The sequence below is a fragment of the Danio rerio genome, chromosome 13 (genome assembly GCF_049306965.1).
Source record: "Danio rerio strain Tuebingen ecotype United States chromosome 13, GRCz12tu, whole genome shotgun sequence".
Lineage (NCBI taxonomy): Eukaryota > Metazoa > Chordata > Actinopteri > Cypriniformes > Danionidae > Danio > Danio rerio.
Genome location: NC_133188.1, coordinates 30,991,689 through 31,010,334, shown reverse-complemented (window position 1 = coordinate 31,010,334; position 18,646 = coordinate 30,991,689). Strand labels below are relative to the sequence as shown.

Here is an 18,646-nt window from a genome sequence, read left to right as displayed (position 1 = left end):
TAGATTTTATGCTTGTTTTCACCGTCCAACACAAGTTCAGCCAGTCATTTTAAATGGTGTAATGACACTATGTACTTATTTAATTTAAATAAATAAATAAATAAATAAATAAATATATATATATATATATATATATATATATATATATATATATATATATATATATATATATATATATATATATATATATATATATATAACACATTTAATGATGATTCATTATCTGCTTTTTGGGGTTTTAAGAAGGAAAAGATTCACTGAACTTCTTCAACAATGAAGTACAAGTCATGTTCTTCAAAACCAGTCTAGTGACATTACTCAGACTTTCATCAAGGGTATGCTTTAGTACTATATCCAAAATAAAATGCAAAACATGTAAAAAAAAAAAAACATCTTTAATCATACATTTATTAAACGTGCACTGCACTTAGATTAAAACGATTTCCAAAGAATACAATTTGTCTCCATCTAGTGGAGAGCATAACAGTACCACAGAGGACAGACAAAACTGCTAACAAATGGAGTGTTAAGCCTGGTTTATATTTATATGGTCAGTCAGTTTGTGCAAGACTTCTTTTACTGTTACACATACACATTTTTTTCACAATATAATTAATACAATTCCTGCCATGTATGTATTTATGTATCTATAACACTGATTAGCATGTACACATTTTTCCCTTAATAATCAATACTGATTGAAAAAAAAACGTAGGTATCACTTTATTTTGACATTTAATTGACTATAAGTTACATTCTCATTGGATTATTAGTAGTCTATCTGCTTAAGATTGGCTGTTGCTGATTGTTGCTGACAACAGACTTGGAAAAAAAAAAACAGTATTTGCAAGTAAATGTCAATTTTGAGAATTAGAGTAACATATAATCAACAAAATGTGTTAAAAAGAACCATTAAAATAAAGTGATACCAAAATGTATACTTTTGTGGTTTCATTATGTGTGCTCTTCAACAGGCTCAGTAAAGTGGTCACCATGGAACAGGCCAAAATGGAGTTTGCCCTGCTGGGCAGCGGCCCATGACATCTGTAAACTGCTGAAGCGAGCAGCCCATGTGCCGTTATGATCAACCACCACCACCCCGCCGAGACCATCCACACGCTCCTTCATGTACGCAAGAGCCAGGTCACTCGCCTCCTCTGGGGTCTTCCCTAGAACACAAAGAAATTTTTTTTATAATCATTAGGTCACATTTCTCAACACTTGCCACTTTACTTTTTACACAGTCCTCTTTACCAACTTTGAGCTCATCACAGCAGTTAATTTTACATTTGAAATGCACAAGAAAACCTACGTTTCAAACCAAGCCATTCTTCATTAAACGTTTTCACTCAAAAAACAAACTTTGCCATTCCTAAAACTGTAACAAGTACTGCTTTACTCAAGTCACATTTCTTATTGATTCAAGTCTACTATATATACATATATATATATATATATATATATATATATATATATATATATATATATATATATATATATACATATATATATATATATATATATATATATATATATATATATATATATATACACATATATACATATATATATATATATATATATATATATATACATACACACATATATATATATATATATATATATATACACACACATATATATATATATATATATATATATATATATATATATATATATATATATATATATACATATATATATATACACACACACATATATATATATATATATATATATATATATATATATATATATATATATATATATATATATATTGCAAAGTATGTTTACATCATATTACAAAGTGTCTCTTTTAAATAGCTACAAGACTGAAAGACATAAAGGGATACTGTAGTACTCACTATTTACTCATACTCAAGTAGTTCCAAACTTGGAATTTTGTAACACAAAACAGGATATTCTGAGGAATGTTGAAAACTGGCAACCATTGACATCCATAATAATAAAAAAATGCTATGGAAGTGAATGGTTACCATTTTTCCAACATTTTTCGAAATATCTTCTTTTGTGTTCATTGTTCAATAAGAGAAAAAACACCAATGATGAAAGAATCTTTTTTGCTTTTGGGTGAAATACCCTTTTATGGCCCGTTTGCACCATGATGACAACTATAGTCGTAAACATTTGAAATGTATCAAAACTTTTTCAAAAACTTTAATTTCAAAACTTTGACTTCTTTTTCAAGTTTTGTCCTAAAATGATTTAACACTTACTATTCTTATCTTAGGACAATTCTGAAAAGCTTTTTTGATCCACTTTAATTATTGACTACTATTTAACAACAAAAGCAGAATATTTTTTTTTCTTAGTTCCTAATTAAAAGAATAGGAAGACAAGTGGAAGCAGTATGATTACAGAAAATATTAAATGAGCAAAGAGAACATAAAATCTCATTATTGTGAGAAAACATACAGTTTGCACAATGTAAGATCTCGGCACTTCAAGTTAACGGGCCCTATCATACACACGGTGCAATAAGGCGTATTAATGCTATTTATTTTTCAGTTTATTCATGACAATTTACATTTGTATAATGTTATTATTAGTATTATTTGTTATTTACATATTTATGTTTGTTTTAATAAAAACAAGTTTAAAAAAAAAGTTTAGATTTGTCCACCTGTCAGGTTTTGAAGATGTATGCATATGGGGCATAAGAATAGGACGTGTATTTTAATATAACTATATATTGAATATTTTTTGACCACACTTGGTTATTGTTGTTCTATTATAAGTTTGCTGAAAATTACAACTGAATTTAGAAATAGTTTTAAAACATATCTTTATGCGCTTAACAAAATAAATTAAATATGTAATATGTATATGTAATATGTAAATATGGCTAATGGGTGTCTTCAGGGGAGAGCGAAGAACATTGTGTCCTTATCCACAAAAGTAAAGGAGTAAAGTAAAGAGAAAAGTAAAGATGCAGAACGGAGGAGGCTCATTCCTTATCCTTGTGCTGCAGATGGTCTGTTTAACTGTTTTCTCGCAAGTGAAGCATTCACTTGTTCCACTAACGAAGTCCGCCTTGTAAATAGCAAACATGCCATGGCGCAACACGACTCTTAAAGGGAATGTGAGATAAGACTCTGATTGGTTTAATGCATGTTTTGCTCAAAACACACCCACACCTCATTAAGAGAATAAGCGCAACCCTGTTAAACCATGCGCCAGGGGGCAGAGCGTATTTTTCCATATCTAAATTAGCAAAAGTGCATTTGGATATGCCTTTAACGCTTCTGCGCCATGTGCTTTAGACTTTGCACTTAAGATTGTTAAAATAGAGCCCTTTCTGTTGATTTAACAAAGTAACCTTATGTGAAATTGCATTACTGCAACATCTCATTATCACATTTTTTTTATGAGAAAATATATTGTGCATACACAATATGCACCTGTTAGTTGAATACTTTGAATGCTAAAGTTTGTAAAGACAGGATCTCAAATACCTCTCATCAACACTTTTTTTGCCCACATAAACACATGTATCAATGAGTTCAGCAAAAATATTTGACGGTGTGTTTCCACAAGGCAAAAGGGCACACACAGATCACCTCACCTGAAAACAAAGACCTAAAAAACATACTAGATGGCTAACAAAATGGCCTATTCTTTTGAGGATATGCAGGTGGGTCAATCTTGACTTGGTTGCTCCCTGAAAGTGCATTATGAACTGCACTGTACAAGACTGACTCAGAGCCATGAAGTGAGCAATGTTTACCGAAACAGACTTGAGGTCAAGCATCTTAATGAGGCCCTCGATCTCCAGTTAATATGTAGCTACAGTAATTCAAGCTATTTATTCACAGGGTCAGTCTCACAGCTAATCATGAGCACATGTGAACCGTCCACATGAGGCCAAGTCAATATACATGTTGCTTCTATATCAGATGCAGATTGAATTATGGTCCAAATGTGACATTTGTAGATACCACTAAAGTACTAAATCTGTACAAATGTGTGTGTACAAAAGCACAGTACACAGAAAGACACATTTCAATTGGCTATATTGCTAGTTTAACTTTAAATTAAGATAATGTTTAATATAATTTATGGCATTATCACTAAATAAACAAGACTGGTTCATTTTCACTCCATCGTAATCAAAGCACTCTCCATTATGCTCAGTTATGTATTATTAGTCTGTAGCTCAAGTTACACTTTCTAGGTACTAGTTGTATTTTAACATAATAATTTATAATCTAACTTGTCTTTGTCCAGGATCTCTTCAGCTCTTTGTTCCAATCACGTGCCTTAAAAATTCAAAGCAACTGACATGCATTTCTTGTAAGAGTCAGCATGATTCACTTCTCTCATCAGCCAAAGGTTACGACACTGAAATATATGAAGCATATAAATGCATAGCAAGAAAATGTCATGCTATGTACAGTATGTGAAAGTGTATGACATGATGTTTATATGTTTGAAAATATAGGCATAAACAAACTTTTTAAAAGTAGTAAATTTATAGCTTTATCTTTTGATTTGCAATACACTTTCAGACCCATTAAGTAAAGAGAACTCAAATCATTTGAGAAAACCGATTGCCTTAAACATTTAAGTTTAAAAGGTAATATTTACATAGTACAAATTTTTAGCAAAAACACGTTAAATAATTTAATTATAACACTCTTACCTCTCCTTTAACTAACAACAAACCTTAACGGGAACTTGAAATTTGCTGTAACAATCCATTTGAGTTCTGCCTAATTGAATAAGTTTATGTAACATCTTTCAACTAAGTCCAATGAGTTTTCAGTAATATTTGAGTAAAATATACTTTTTTCATTTGATATATTTGACTGTTTTACAGTGCATTGCCTGTATATTTTTATATTAAACTCTTAATTTTTACATTAAAACTCCACATGTAATAGATTCGGTGACAGTAACAAGCAATCACACAATTCAATAAAAATGTATGATAATTAATAGGAAGCAAGGGCAACAGGGCAAACACCTAGTAATGCATTACAATAGTCTAACTGACAGGTCATGAAAGCATGAATAAGCTTTTCCGCATCAGACATTGATGGCGTATGTCGAAGTTTGGCAACATTTTAAAATAAGAAAATTGCAGTTTTACAATGCTTGAAATCTGGCCTTCACACGACAGATTGCTATCAAAAATTACCCTCAAATTTTTGACTGAAGATGAGGACTGAATTAAGAATCCATCAAGTGTTCGAGAGTGTTCAAGGTTTTTACTACTACTATGTTGGTGTTTCGTAACATCAAATTTTTACGAGGTGGGTTGTTAGCCCAAGGCTCAACACCCAACTTGGAGGACCAGGACGTACACACATGCACTATAGAGAATTTAGCTTACCCAATTCACCTATAGCGCATGTTTTTGGACTTGTGGGGGAAACCCATGCGAACACAGGGAGAATATGCAAACTTCACAAGGAAATGCCAACTGACCAAGTCGGGGCTCGAATCAGCGACCTTCTTGCTGTGAGGCGACAGCGCAACCCACTGTGCCTCCGTGCTGCCTGATAGTAATTATATACATTATAATTGAATGTAAAACATATATTTAAATAATAATTTAATAAACAAGATATAATAAATATTCATGGCTAAAAGCTAGACAATTTTGTTATAAAAAGAAAGTGGGTATTCTTACATCTGGGTGAATTTCGGTTCAAGATATTTCACCCAGAACATGTCCTTGTTTTGAAATGCAACAATTACAAATTTTTATATGTATAAAAAAAAGCATATAAATACAACAGACATGAAATGTACTGACAAGACAGTGAGGGACAGTTTAATTTGGGGAAAACAAACAAAAAAACAGTATCATTTAAAACTTTAACATTGTTGTTGCACAACATTACAATTTAAAACTTTTTCTATTTGAAAATATTTTATAATGTCATTTTTTCTTGTGATGTCAAAGCTGAACTTTCAGCATTACTACTACTGTCTTCAGTGATTCCAGAAATCATTCTATTATGATGATATGCAAAAAGATTCCTTCCAAAAGATTTCTTATTATTAGTGTTGCAAACGGGTGTGCTACTTAATATTTTGTAGAATGTATAAATAGATATGCAAAGTATATTTGTAGCAAAATATATATATATATATATATATATATATATATATATATATATATATATATATATATATATATATATATATATATATATATATTATTAGTAGTAGTGGTAATATTTTTTTAAAAAGTCAAATAATGCTGACTCCAGACCTTTTCACGTGTTTTGCAATTGCTACAAAAAGAATATTCACAATTAAACTACATACTCTGTGTAATAGCTGGTCATTATGTTTGCAAAAATAAGAAAAAGACCCTGAAGCTTTGTTTGCTGTTACTCTGTTTAAATGTGCTAAGTAGTGCTGATCATACAGCATATCACATGCCTTGCTCCATGTGGAAGAGAACGAGTCTAGACAGTGTGACCTTCATGATGGCTTCTCCGTGGCCTGTGGGTGAAACTGCACCAATCTTGTTATCAGCATAACCCCCACATCCTGAAAACCAGAGGAAAAAAACACACAACCTGAGTGAGATCTTTCCTTCACACAAACAAACACACACACACACACACACACACACACACACACACAAACAAACTAAATCTGTTGATCCACATTAACTTCCACCTGTTTAAAGCAAATTCTAATAATACTCACTGTATAAGGGTATAAAATAAATGTTTGGTTGTTTACATGCTTAATAAAACAGACAGTTTCAGCAAAAATCTATTTTCCTTTTTTTTCTGGGCTCCGTTTTTATCATTAACTAGTAAGTATGTGATTCCCACAGGTTAAAATGTGTCCTAAGAGAATGTATATGCAGTGTTGTGTGCTAAACTGAGGATTAGATCTGCGGTTTGAATATTAACCCAGCAGGCAACAAGCTCTCATGAGCAGCTGAAAATTACACACATTCTTGCATGTCCAAAAGTCAAAGTTCAATCCCTGCTGCTCAAGTCAAATTGACTGGTAAAGTGAATCTTTTTCAGCATTAAAACACTTCTAAATCAGCTTAAAATAGATCAAATTAAGCCATTTGCAGGTTGATTAATCATTCAAACAAAATGAATTTTGCTGTTTGATTAAACTCTGTATTTAAAATAATTTGAAACAAGAGAAACTTAATTGTTTGATCTTCAATCTACTTAAATTTGTAAAAGATTAAGTTAATTTAATAATTTGTGTTGAAAGGAATTGGGTGGAACCCTGCATTTTTAATAAAGTGCTGTGAAAAGTGTAAAACAGGAGCTCTGTGGTGGTAGTTTTGGATTTACCAACACACGGTGTGTCTCCCACACGACCCTCCATTTTATTTATCATTCCTCCAGTGGAGGTGGCACAAGCAATGTTTCCATCCATGTCCACGGCTACTGCACCTACTGTCCCCATCTTTCCCCTGGAACACACAAATGAAGAAAATGGCTTCATAAACACACACGTAAACAAAATGAATTATTTATTGCGGCAGTGAAACAATAGTTCACCACAAAAAAATAATGTGGAATATTAGATTAATATTAGCTTTGATTAGAATGACTTCTGAACAGTTATGTGAGTCTGGAGTTACGGCTTTAAATTAAATATATTTGTATATTAAAAGATATTTTAAAGCAAAAGAGCGTTTCAAGTTACAAAAATAAATAAATAACTGTAATATTAAATGTAATATTAATCTATTTTGCTCACATAAACACCTCTGTTAATAAAAGTATTTTAAATAATGATAATAATAATAATCCAAAAAATAAATTATCAAATTATTCTCTCATCTGAGAGAATCGCAGATGAGTCGCCGATGCCCATGAGATATTTGGCCTGCTCAATATCTGGAGCTGTCGGCGTTTCAAATCATGCCATGTGAAATGAGTTTTGACTGAACATAAAATTGATGATTACCTACAGCCAATGAGAAAGCAGCATCCACTAGTATGGGTATCTGCAGGCCAGCGGGAGGTTAGGGGAGAAGTTAAAAGCGCTCATTTGCAGTTAATTTGGACCAAAGTAGTGGAGAAAAAACTAGTGGAAATTTGGCAGGAGCAACCATGTCTGTTTGATGTGTCATGTGAGCAATATCACAACTGGGTCAAAAATGAAAAAGTTGAGGAGAAATTACTAATTCCCTTCAAGCCCGGGTGAGCAAATATGCACATTTTCTACCGCATTAAAGGCTTCTTTCTCATTACGTAGTTAATAACAAAACATATCCTACATGTTTTTGGTTGTGAGATGTAGTTTGGACAAAGTTGTTGGCGATTCTTCCTATTGTAAAGTCATGCAGTGTGAAACCCCCTGTCGCTGATCCATCTAGCTGTGTAAACATAGCAGCGACAAAACGCCTGCCCAGATAGTCATGCGGTGTGTAAACATCTGTGACACGACTATTTTGAAAATCATGTGGTCTTAACTCAGCATTAGTCATCTTCAACTCAAAGAATACCCCATCTCCCCCTTCTTTTCTGGAAAAATCCAGGACAGGGTGGCACGGTGGCTCAGTGGTTAGCACTGTTGCCTTACAGCAAGAAAGTTGCTGGTTTGAGTCCTGGCTGGGCCAGTTGGCGTTACTTTGTGGAGTTTGCATGTCCTTTACATGCTCGTGTGGGTTTCCCCTGGGTACTCCTGTTTTCTCCCACAGTCCAAAGACATGCAGTATAAATGAGTTGTATAAACCAACCTGGCACAGTATATAAGTGTTTAAGTATCGGGCATTCACCACTTAGCCATGTCCTGGTATAGTTGGCACTTAATTCTGCGTTGCAACCCCTAATAGGGGACTAATCAAGGAATAGTCCAAGCGAACAAATTCGGAGAAGCTCTCGAGACCTACCTGAGCTCAGACTCCCCTCTCTACTGATGAAACAAGAGGGAGCCCCGGGCTCAAGGATCTTCTGAGCTCAGGGCTCTTTCCCAGGACAGCATGCCAAACACACTTTATTATCAATCATACGTGTGAATTAGAAAGATATTTTTTGAGTGCCTGCAATACTTAAAATGAGATACTTCACCCACAAATTAAAGATCTGCCATCATTTACTCACTGTTGATGTATTCCAAAACAGTTTGAGTTGGTTTGTTCAGATAATTACAAAATAAGTTATTTTGAAGAATGTTGGAAAGCACTAACCATTGACTTCTACCATAAATTAATTTTTGACATCTATGTCAAAGATGAGTAAATGATAACAGAATTTTCATTTTTGAGTGAACTATCCCTTTAATGACATGACTTGTAATGGCCTCAATTTAACACTCTAGTTTGTCTTTTTAAGGCTTTATATTTTGAAACAAAGCCTTTTTACAACCTGCATGAACTCTATAAATATGTATACTATTAGGAACATAATAGGAATTATGCGTTTTGCATTCGACAGATGAAAGACAGTTCAACAAGTTTAAAAGAATGTGAAGGTGAACTATGCCTTTAGCTATTGTAGTAACTCTTTCATCTCAGTAGAAGTTCTAGACATTAGACATCTTGTGCCAAAACATTATGTCAGCACTTTGTACCAGTTTTCATTACATAAAAGCTTTACATTTGGCATTCCACAGGGTTGGCATCTGGCTCCAAGTTCTTCTTCCAGCGCATCTTGGCATAGTCTGTGATCAATGACTCCTCGGGCACTTCCGGTACACCCATGCTTCTGGCAAACTTTGAAGCCCCTTCAGCTGTCAGACACAAGTGTTTGGTCTGCGAAAAGAGGACAGACCTGATTATTCACATTACTAATTTGACTGCTTGAAATGAGGGTTATACTGTCATATAACAATTGCACTGAATGTAAGCAAAAAGCGCAATGTTTGTATCATTTAGTTTTAGAAAATTAGGTGCTTTTGTGTAGTTTAGAGGTAGTGTTTAAATCACAAATTGAAGATACTATAAATAAATACATTATAAAATGTAACCACATGTACCACAAAACCAGTCAGAAGTGTAATACATTACACTTGTTATACATTACCTGAAAGCTGAATAAATATGTTTTTCATTAATGTATGGTTTGTTGGCATAGGGCAAAATTTGGCAGAGAAACAACTAATTTAAGTTGATGTTTCAACAAAATCAAAACATTAGGAAAATCAGTTTAAAAGCTGTCTAAATTAATTGCTAATTAATGCTTATAAGTAATCAATAAATATTTTATCGTAGTTTAAAATAAAATAATACAATAATTTAAGTGAATATATAATATTTAAATTAAATAATACATTAACTTAATATATTAATATGTAAATTTAAACAAAATAATTTACATAATCACATTAAAATGATTTAAATTAAGTGCTTTGAATTGTTTGGATCAATAATAATGTATTGCTAATCATTAATATATATTTATAGTAAAAAAATATACAAATATCTTCATTGAATATGATCTTTATGTATTTTTCTAATGATAATTGGAATAAATGATTTTGACCCATTTAATGTTTTTTTTTTTTTTTTTTTTTTGGCAAGTTTTTGCAAGCATTGTTTTGTGGTCCAGGGTCTCAAATTAAAAACAAACAAACAAACAAACAAAAAAACATTTGGGATATACACACTGTGAGGATTTTATTTAAACTATTTCTCAATGCTAAATTTTATGAAACTGAATTTGTTGAATAGATATTAAAGGTGCAGTAAGTGATATGCCAAAATGCTAACCGCTTAGCATAATATCTTTGAAAACAAAATATCTTTCCAAAGCCAAGCCTGAAAACACAAACTCACACCTTAAAGATGACAGTCGATAATCCACTAGACTAGATTGTCATTAGCATGCATGCAAAGATGGCTGTCTCACTCTCTCACATGCTTTGTCCCAAGCCAACTGCTGTATGCTGGTTGGCCAGCAGCATACAGGAATTAAACTTATTAGTAAGCCATACTTACATGCTATTTCAGACCGAATATTCAAAGTAGCATGGTAAACAATATAGGGAGCACGTCACAGGTTGTCATTGTTCAAAAATGAACCAATGTGAATACAATGGAATGGGTGTGCAGATGTACAAATCTACACTTATTGACAGACAGTTTGTCTACTTATTGGAATTATGGGAATTGTTGGCTCGACAATATTTAAATGGATGAACATTTTTTAGTTTTATGTCTTACCCAGAATGAATAAAATAATACCCAGAGTGAATAAAAATGCATATAAATACATTTAGATCATTTACATTAATCATCACTATTGGAATCTGAAGAGACTTTCAACCAGCACAACAAAACATGTTTCTGAACACAATCACCTACAGCCCTTTTAAAGATTGTATTATTGTTTATGTTTTAAACAATTTATTGTATTATTGCTTTTTAAATGGAGCTAAATATGGGATCTTTTGTAAATCATGTTTTGGCCATAAATATAATGCATTGATGCATGTGCTGGTATGTGTTGTATACACAGTTTCCAACATTGAAATGTAATATACAGTACATGTTTCTAAAGACCAGAAATTGGTGAATGAATGATTACATCAGTACAAATAAAATAAAATAACGATAAAAAAATACTTGTTTGTAATTGCAGATCAAGGATTTATCTAAGTTTACTTGACAACAGAGCATGGTGAAAACATATTTTGTACATTTTTTTAAAAAATATCCAGCTTTCCACACATTACATTACCCATTACTTTACCTTCTCCATTACAAGCCTGGCTAGTTGCACAGGGTTAGCGATTCTTCTTACGGCAGAAACAGCCCCGCTGTCAAGAGTTCTGCCATCCATCACCAATGCATCCATCTCTACCTCCCCCTTAATATTTAACACTGACCCTCGACCTGTGACAAACAAAGATCATCTATATTTTTCCTAGATTAATTATTATGCATAATATGTTCACCCTTTTCTTATGCCTATGTGGATGCTTTGAGTGAATTATGAGAATGAATTATTATAAAATGTTTTTTTTTTAAACTGGCTACAATAAGATAACATTATTCATAGTACATTTGTTAAATATTAAAAGCCAACTTGTATTAAATAATAATAATATTCAGCAGACTATAAATAACAGCAAAAACTCAAAACTTGCCTTTCTGCAGCAATATTATTGTGTTGTAGGGAATATTAAAAGAAAAAAAAACATTAAGAATTTGCTAAGCTTGTGACACCAATGTCACATTAAAATACTAGGCCTAACATTATTTACATGATGGAGGACAAAAATAATGCACTCTCACAATATAATACCTCTCACTCAGTATTTACATACTGTATATGGATTAGGCGACTTTTCAACTGGAAACACTAACGGGATTTGAACTTACTGTATATTTACTAAAAATTAATCTTAGAAAATAATCCAAAGCTAAAACATTATTCATATACGAAGTAAAATTCTATTAAATCTAGCACATTTAGAAGGTTGGTGCCTATAGAACTGCAGATATAATGCTGTTGCCTTGATCACTGCAGTAAACAAAGCAGCATGATGTCAAATCCAGCAGGAATTTAATGATTTCATAAACTACACAGCATCCTGATATTCACAGATTTTATTTAGGCAAACTTTAGCCTACAACCATACATTGCATAATCAAAAATGATGTAAAATTTAATACCTTGAAAAATGGCATTTAAGACTTTTAAATACTTTTAAAGGCCTTAAATTTCTCTACATTGATTTACATTTACATTTACATTTAAATGAGAATTACGTGTACCTGCATTGAATCTTGGGTTGGTTTCCATCAGGGCCACTGCTTCAACTACAGCATCAACAGCACTTCCGCCCCTCTGAAGGATGGCATATCCAGTCCTGGCTGCCTCTTTCACTCCAATTGTAGATTCTTCAGTTCTTTCTTTAGGAATATGACCAGCACCTCCATGCACCACCACCACCGGCAGCATATCTGTCACCAAAGTACCTGGAAAAAAATAAAAATAACGATAAGGTAAAGAGATGATGGAAAAAACAAATATAATGCTTTTTTTTTTTTTTTTGCATTTTCAATTATATCCTTAAGTAAAACAGACAAGTAAAATGTATGCTTTTAATAAATTACCACATATTAGTATATATAGGGTATGATTGTGTGCAGTTTACATTGTACAAGAAAATGTCCAAGTAACATCAAATGGCAGTCGGTTTATAAGAGATCTAATTGAACTAATTATTTGAAAAATACCATTGTAAAAATCAAAAGAAATATATTGAGGGTGTACCAGTATCAATACTAGTCTTCAAAGTTCTGGTGTCACAGCTGCAGCATTGGATTTCATAGAGATAAAGTTGGTTCTATATGTTCGCGCATTCGTTCATTTAGCAGTCTCTATATTGTTTACCATGTTACTTTGAATATTTAATCGGAATTAGTATGCAAGTATGACATCAAAACAACATTAACACTATATCTAATTCACTGTGAACAATGTTGTTCTTTGATGTTCATTTGCATCTTATATAATTTCCCCATTTAGAATTATAAATAATACTAAAAATAATACTTTTCTGAAATTATATTATTAAGGAGAATGTCTGAATATCCGAATATAAAACCAACTTTACCTCTATTTGAATTTCTTAATGAGTCACGTACATACAGTATGTAGGAAAAATAATCACTTATCACTCATTTTTTTAATTATAATTTAGCTATATTTTAATTATCTATTTGTTTTCCTGTTTTAGTAAACCTTTACTTATTTGTTCTTCCATTTTAATTACTACAAAATTAATATTAATAGATGTTGATTTATTACAAATTATACAAAGTTTTGAATTTAGTACACAATTATCTTAAAACAAGAGAATTACTTAGTATATAAAATGAGTATTTATTAGTTAAGTCATAGGACATTAGTATTTTAAGCTATATGGTGCACAATGTCTTCTTTAAATCAAAATAATCACAGTTGGTATCGTTTTGCTGGATCGAAACACATATAATATACTCCCTAAGGCTACACATGTTTAGCCTAAGACCGAAGACATACAGACACATTAAATAACAGACTCTTTATTACTAACTTAACCTACCCCAATAAAAGAGGAATACCTGAATACCTAACATCAATACCTGAGTGCAGGTAGCCTTATGAAAGCGCAAACTAATATTTTTAATTCTTTAATTTCATTTACAGTGCATATTATTTTGCGATTTCCATATAATTTGCAAGCTGTAATCAGACTGAGATCCACTCATAAAATAATGATCTACTGTAAAGTTAAATCATCGAAAAGAGAAACTGTCATAAACAAATGACCAAAATGCATCATTTTATAGGTTATTTTTGTGTCAGATGCACGTGCCCAGATGTGTATAAAGTTGTATCTGACATAGGTTGCTCACCAGATTATTAACAGAAATATAAAGCCGCAGACAGCTAAAATAAACGCTCTAGCGTTACTAGCAAATAAACCTGGATTCTCCGTCACGAGGACATAAAACATGAGAGCTTGGACACGTCATAATAGCTACACTGAAAACAACGCCAAACTAAAAGTCCTCTGAGAGAAACTTTATTTTGCTTCTGCGTGCAATCGTTGGCTTTAATACATGCTGAAAATATTGAGTAATCTGAAAAAGAACTCCCTTAGATGACAATATTATATTGAATAATAATTTTCGACTAAATATTAATTTTAAAAACTAGCCATGAACTGATCAACCTGTTTCGCACACTACTCATTATGCATATAATTATTGCATTTAGCAAACCGTCCATACAGGTGGATTAGCCTATTTTGCAATTCATTCATGTTGTTTTGAAATATGCTCTTTGTTGCATTTTTATAGCCTATTTAAATAGGTAAGTGAACTATAAATATGTAATACTGTATATCAACTTGTGTATAAACCGCAGGGTTTCTGTAAGACATAAAAAGTAAATTCCCTTCTTTAAAAACACTTTAAAACAGAGCAGTCTTATTTAATGAATTTTAAAAGTTTATTATAAAGTAGCCTGGTTTAATTTTGATCAATTTCACTTAAAACAGGAAAATTTTAATAGTTTCTTAAATTTGGACATTATTTGGTTTGGGCGGCATGGAAAACAAAGGCAAGAAAACATATAAACAGAAGACACATCTTTAGAAATTACAGGAGAATTACAGTGCTTTAAAATAGCCTGCTAAACATTTTTATTATTTTTGTTATTAAGTAATAAAACAGAAACTCTGTAATTTTAAAAACAATTTTAAGTTGTAAGTACTTTTTATTAATGTTATTTCAATTGTAAACGGAAGCTAATCAATAAAAAAGCCTAGCAATAAAAGTTTTTTGTCTTAATATGAACTGCGTGGTATTATAGTAGTAGCCACATACAAATATAATTTATTTCCACTCCACTGACTGAATATTCATTATTAGCCTACTTATTATTTGCGATTGCAGCCAATGGATCATCTGAGTTGGACGCTTTCAGATTGAAGACCCGTTTATTCTCTCAAGCCTGTGGCCTGAGAATATAGTTTTTTGGTCTATTTTCAATGCTTTTTTTTTTTTTTGGATCCTAAGTTTTATTTTGTTCTGTGATAAATATTCTTCATTCTTCAATTTGAACAGTTGTTTTTTTAAAGGTTTAAAAAATAAACAATTGATTTTTAATAAAGCAACTAAAAATAGCCTATCTAAATTTAAATAATATCAAGCGTCTGATCGTTGTATCACTTTATTAGCGTCGTTTGTGAGTTATTCTGTAACAAGTCTGCGTTTCTATTATTAGCTCCTGAATTTACTCGACTTGCACTTTCACAACATGCTGTTCTCGGTCTCGTCCACGAGTCAGGCTCGGTGAATCTCAAAGCGTCGGCCACTGGTGGATGCGCGTCACCAGCGCGCTGTGATTGGAGAGCGAAAATGGGATGCTGCGCGCGCGTGCGGCGAGCCTCCATTCTCAAATGAGAGTGCGCGCGACCGTCTCGAGGAGGCGTGCGCGCGCTTGAGGGGCTGCGGTCCCATTGACTATTCCGTCTCCCTGACAGCGGCAGCATCAGCAGCAGCAGCGCGAGCACGGAAAAACAGAGCACCGTGCGGACTCCGCCTTTGCTCCCATCATCCCGCCTGAGAGCCCGAGCTCCGAGGCGGCTACATCAACCGGCGCAAGACACCCCTCGTCGACTCGCACTTATCCCGCGGATCAGATATGGACTACCCTTAACTGGACCTGGAGGGGAGAGGCAGGCGGGCGGGCGGGGGGTGGGGGGGAGAGAGACAGGAGAAAAAGCCGTATAGGAAGAGAAGCACAACCGTGGGTGCCCGCCGCAACGATGAACGGTTCGCCACGCTCGCGACAACCGCAGATAAGCCATCGGACTATGTCCTGAATAGCGGTTTACATAGCGGGGATTGTGCAACGATCAAACAGGGGTAAAATATGTCCGCCTCGGTGGGGCCCCGCGGCGGCCCTCGCCCACCCACAAAGCAGAACTCCATGCCCGATCTGCCGGACCTCAGTCACCTCACCGAGGAGGAGAGGAAGATTATCATGGCTGTGATGGCTCGGCAGAAGGAGGAAGAGGCGAAGGATGAGGCCATGCTCAAGTAAGACATCACGCTTCACATGGAGCCTGTAGTATTCTTGCTGTTCTAGAGACCAAAAGGCAAACAGCTTGTGATGCTTTCTGTAGGTGCATCTGTTTGCTGTAGCCTACTAATAAAGCCATCAGGCTGTACTCCTGCACCTGAGCTCCTGTGTATATGCATGTGTGTGTGTGTGTGTGTTTGTGTGTGTGTGTGTGTTTGTTTGTGTGTGTGTGTGTGAGTGAGAGTGGGTGGGTGAGTCTGGCCATGTATGTCCACTTATAGGCACCTGTCATGGACGTGCAACACTATGTGTGGATGTGTGTATTCATACACATCCATATGAATAAAGCTTCTTAGATATCTAATGAAGGTCCATGCAGGTGACTGGTCACAGGTGTAGCTGTAAAGAGAGAGGGGTTTATCTACATGCAAGAACTAATTCGACACATTCTGTTGTTAAGTGCGATGGATTTATTTCAGGCATGACATCTGTCATGTCACATTAGTTAAACTCATCATGCATTTAAAAAAAAGTGTTTTCCTCCACTATTCACCACCGGTGTCAGGATTCCTGCCTGGTCACGACAATATTTCCGTGCATCGTCATCATGACCGTCAGGATCCTTAACCCATTCATTGAAATCTTCTGTGATAGTAGTTGTGAGCATCACTCACAGCTGGACTAAATGCAGCTTCATGTTATCCTTATCTGTTTTATTTGTTCTTTGAGATCATTTCTTTTCTTTAATAACTTTATTCACGTAGCACTTTTCATTTAAAGAATTGAGCTCACAGTTTTTACAAAAAAAAAAGTTTTTATCGGCATTGAAGATATTTGACCAACCAAAAACTTTTGCATTCCACAAAAGGCCTTTTATAGTTAAAATATTGTTTGCACTATTCCTCTTAAAAGAACTGTTGTTTACTAATAGCTTCTCCTATGACATTGCATAGATGCAAGCACCGAGTACTTTACGTGAAAGCTTATTTATATGACATGAGATCTTATTTATGTGCAGCACTTGTCTGCTATTTACATGTAGGATGGTTTATAAAGTTTTATTCTGAATGGCTATTTGTGGTTCATCAGTGCTGTTATCATGAGTGTGAAGATGTTTCTTGGCTTCCTGTCCACCTGGCATTCAGAGGCCATCATTGCTCTTATTACATTAGCTGTTGGCCACCTTGAGATTTGAAATCAGATTTATGCATTTTAAATTGGTTCACTGAGCAGCTACAATCAATAACTTAACCACTTCTTGTCCTATGTTTCTCATAGGAAAAAAGCATGCTGTTATTTAATTTCTCAGCATTTGTCACTAAAATCCGCTAGATAGATCAATAGCATTGTTTTGAGTAAGTTTACCCCTTCGGTCACACAGTATGTAAAGACCTCTACATACAGGGCTCAGCATATTTGAGTACACCCCTTACAAATCTCTCTATTAAATTAATATTTTCTATTGGATGATGTACAATATTATATTTGTGTATATACATTCGATTAGTTAGTATTGAAGCAAAATCTGGAGCTAATCTATAAAAATAACTAGCCTAAATAAGTAGCCCAAGTTTATATGTTAGGGAAAAATATTACCTAAAAAAAATCAAGTCAAAAATTTTGTAGTTTTATTATTTTTTGCAATATTTCACATGCATTTAAATTTATTATCTTTCAATTTCTAAATATGTTTGGTGACTAAAATATTATTTTAATAAATATATATCTTTAATAAATCTGTTTTGTTCAAATTCACCAAAATATATAACCAATATACGCTAAGAAAAGGATAAAAATATTCACTTTCAAAATGGGTCGAACTCATGCTGAGCACTGTAAAGCACTGTTTTTATTTGCTGTACAGTATGTGTGAGATTTGGATACAAATAGCTTCCCGCTCTTAAAAGAAACTACTGTCTTGAAGCAAAAGCTAGAGGTCGACCTCACAACACTTTTGAGGCTTTCAGAAAAATAACAATACCTTGTGTGCTAGCTTTAAGGCGATAGTTTACCCTAAAATGATTATTTACTCAAACCTGTAACTTTCCTTTTTGATCTCAAATGTAAAATACTTTGATAAATGTTTTTATTTTGGCTTTATAATTTTCTTTTGTGCTCTGCAGAATTAATTTCCATTCTTGGGTGAAATAGCTATT

General features: G+C 33.5%; 2 protein-coding genes across 46 annotated transcripts in view; one reads left to right on the top strand and one right to left on the bottom strand.

Moving 5' to 3' along the window:
- Window positions 1-377: 377 nt before the first annotated feature.
- On the bottom strand, window positions 378-14,421 carry asrgl1 (asparaginase and isoaspartyl peptidase 1). 2 transcript variants are annotated; one of them, NM_001013529.2, is made up of 7 exons: window positions 14,315-14,421; window positions 12,686-12,889; window positions 11,658-11,800; window positions 9,564-9,718; window positions 7,308-7,429; window positions 6,418-6,528; window positions 395-1,169 (listed from the first exon to the last, which is right to left on the bottom strand). In NM_001013529.2, exons 2-7 carry the CDS (start codon window positions 12,870-12,872, stop codon window positions 955-957), a joined length of 933 nt encoding a protein of 310 aa, NP_001013547.1. In that variant the 5' UTR covers window positions 12,873-12,889; window positions 14,315-14,421; the 3' UTR covers window positions 395-954. The 2 variants fall into 2 exon arrangements, with proteins under 2 accessions (XP_073775649.1, NP_001013547.1); XM_073919548.1 differs by lacking the exon at window positions 11,658-11,800 and having other exon boundaries at window positions 378-1,169; window positions 14,315-14,415.
- Window positions 14,422-15,923: 1,502 nt separating this feature from the next.
- The window catches only part of rims1a (regulating synaptic membrane exocytosis 1a), a 134,967-nt gene continuing 132,244 nt past the window's right edge, over window positions 15,924-18,646 (top strand). For all 44 annotated transcript variants that reach the window (XR_012389328.1, XR_012389330.1, XR_012389329.1 and 41 more), the window contains exon 1: window positions 15,924-16,507. Coding sequence is in view for 34 of the 44 variants with exons in the window: in XM_073921006.1 (XP_073777107.1) it covers window positions 16,341-16,507 (167 nt within the window). In the remaining 10 variants the exon portion in view is untranslated. The remainder of the gene's footprint in view (window positions 16,508-18,646) is intronic.

Excerpts from the sequence above, each read along its gene's own strand:
- asrgl1 (NM_001013529.2), bottom strand. The coding sequence starts at position 12,872 with ATGCTGCCGGTGGTGGTGGTGCATGGAGGTGCTGGTCATATTCCTAAA. Across the intron at positions 6,529-7,307 it reads GGGAGACACACCGTGTGTTG|GATGTGGGGGTTATGCTGAT; the intron begins GTAAATCCAAAA and ends TCTGGTTTTCAG. Across the intron at positions 1,170-6,417 it reads TCTCTTCCACATGGAGCAAG|GGAAGACCCCAGAGGAGGCG; the intron begins GCATGTGATATG and ends TTTGTGTTCTAG.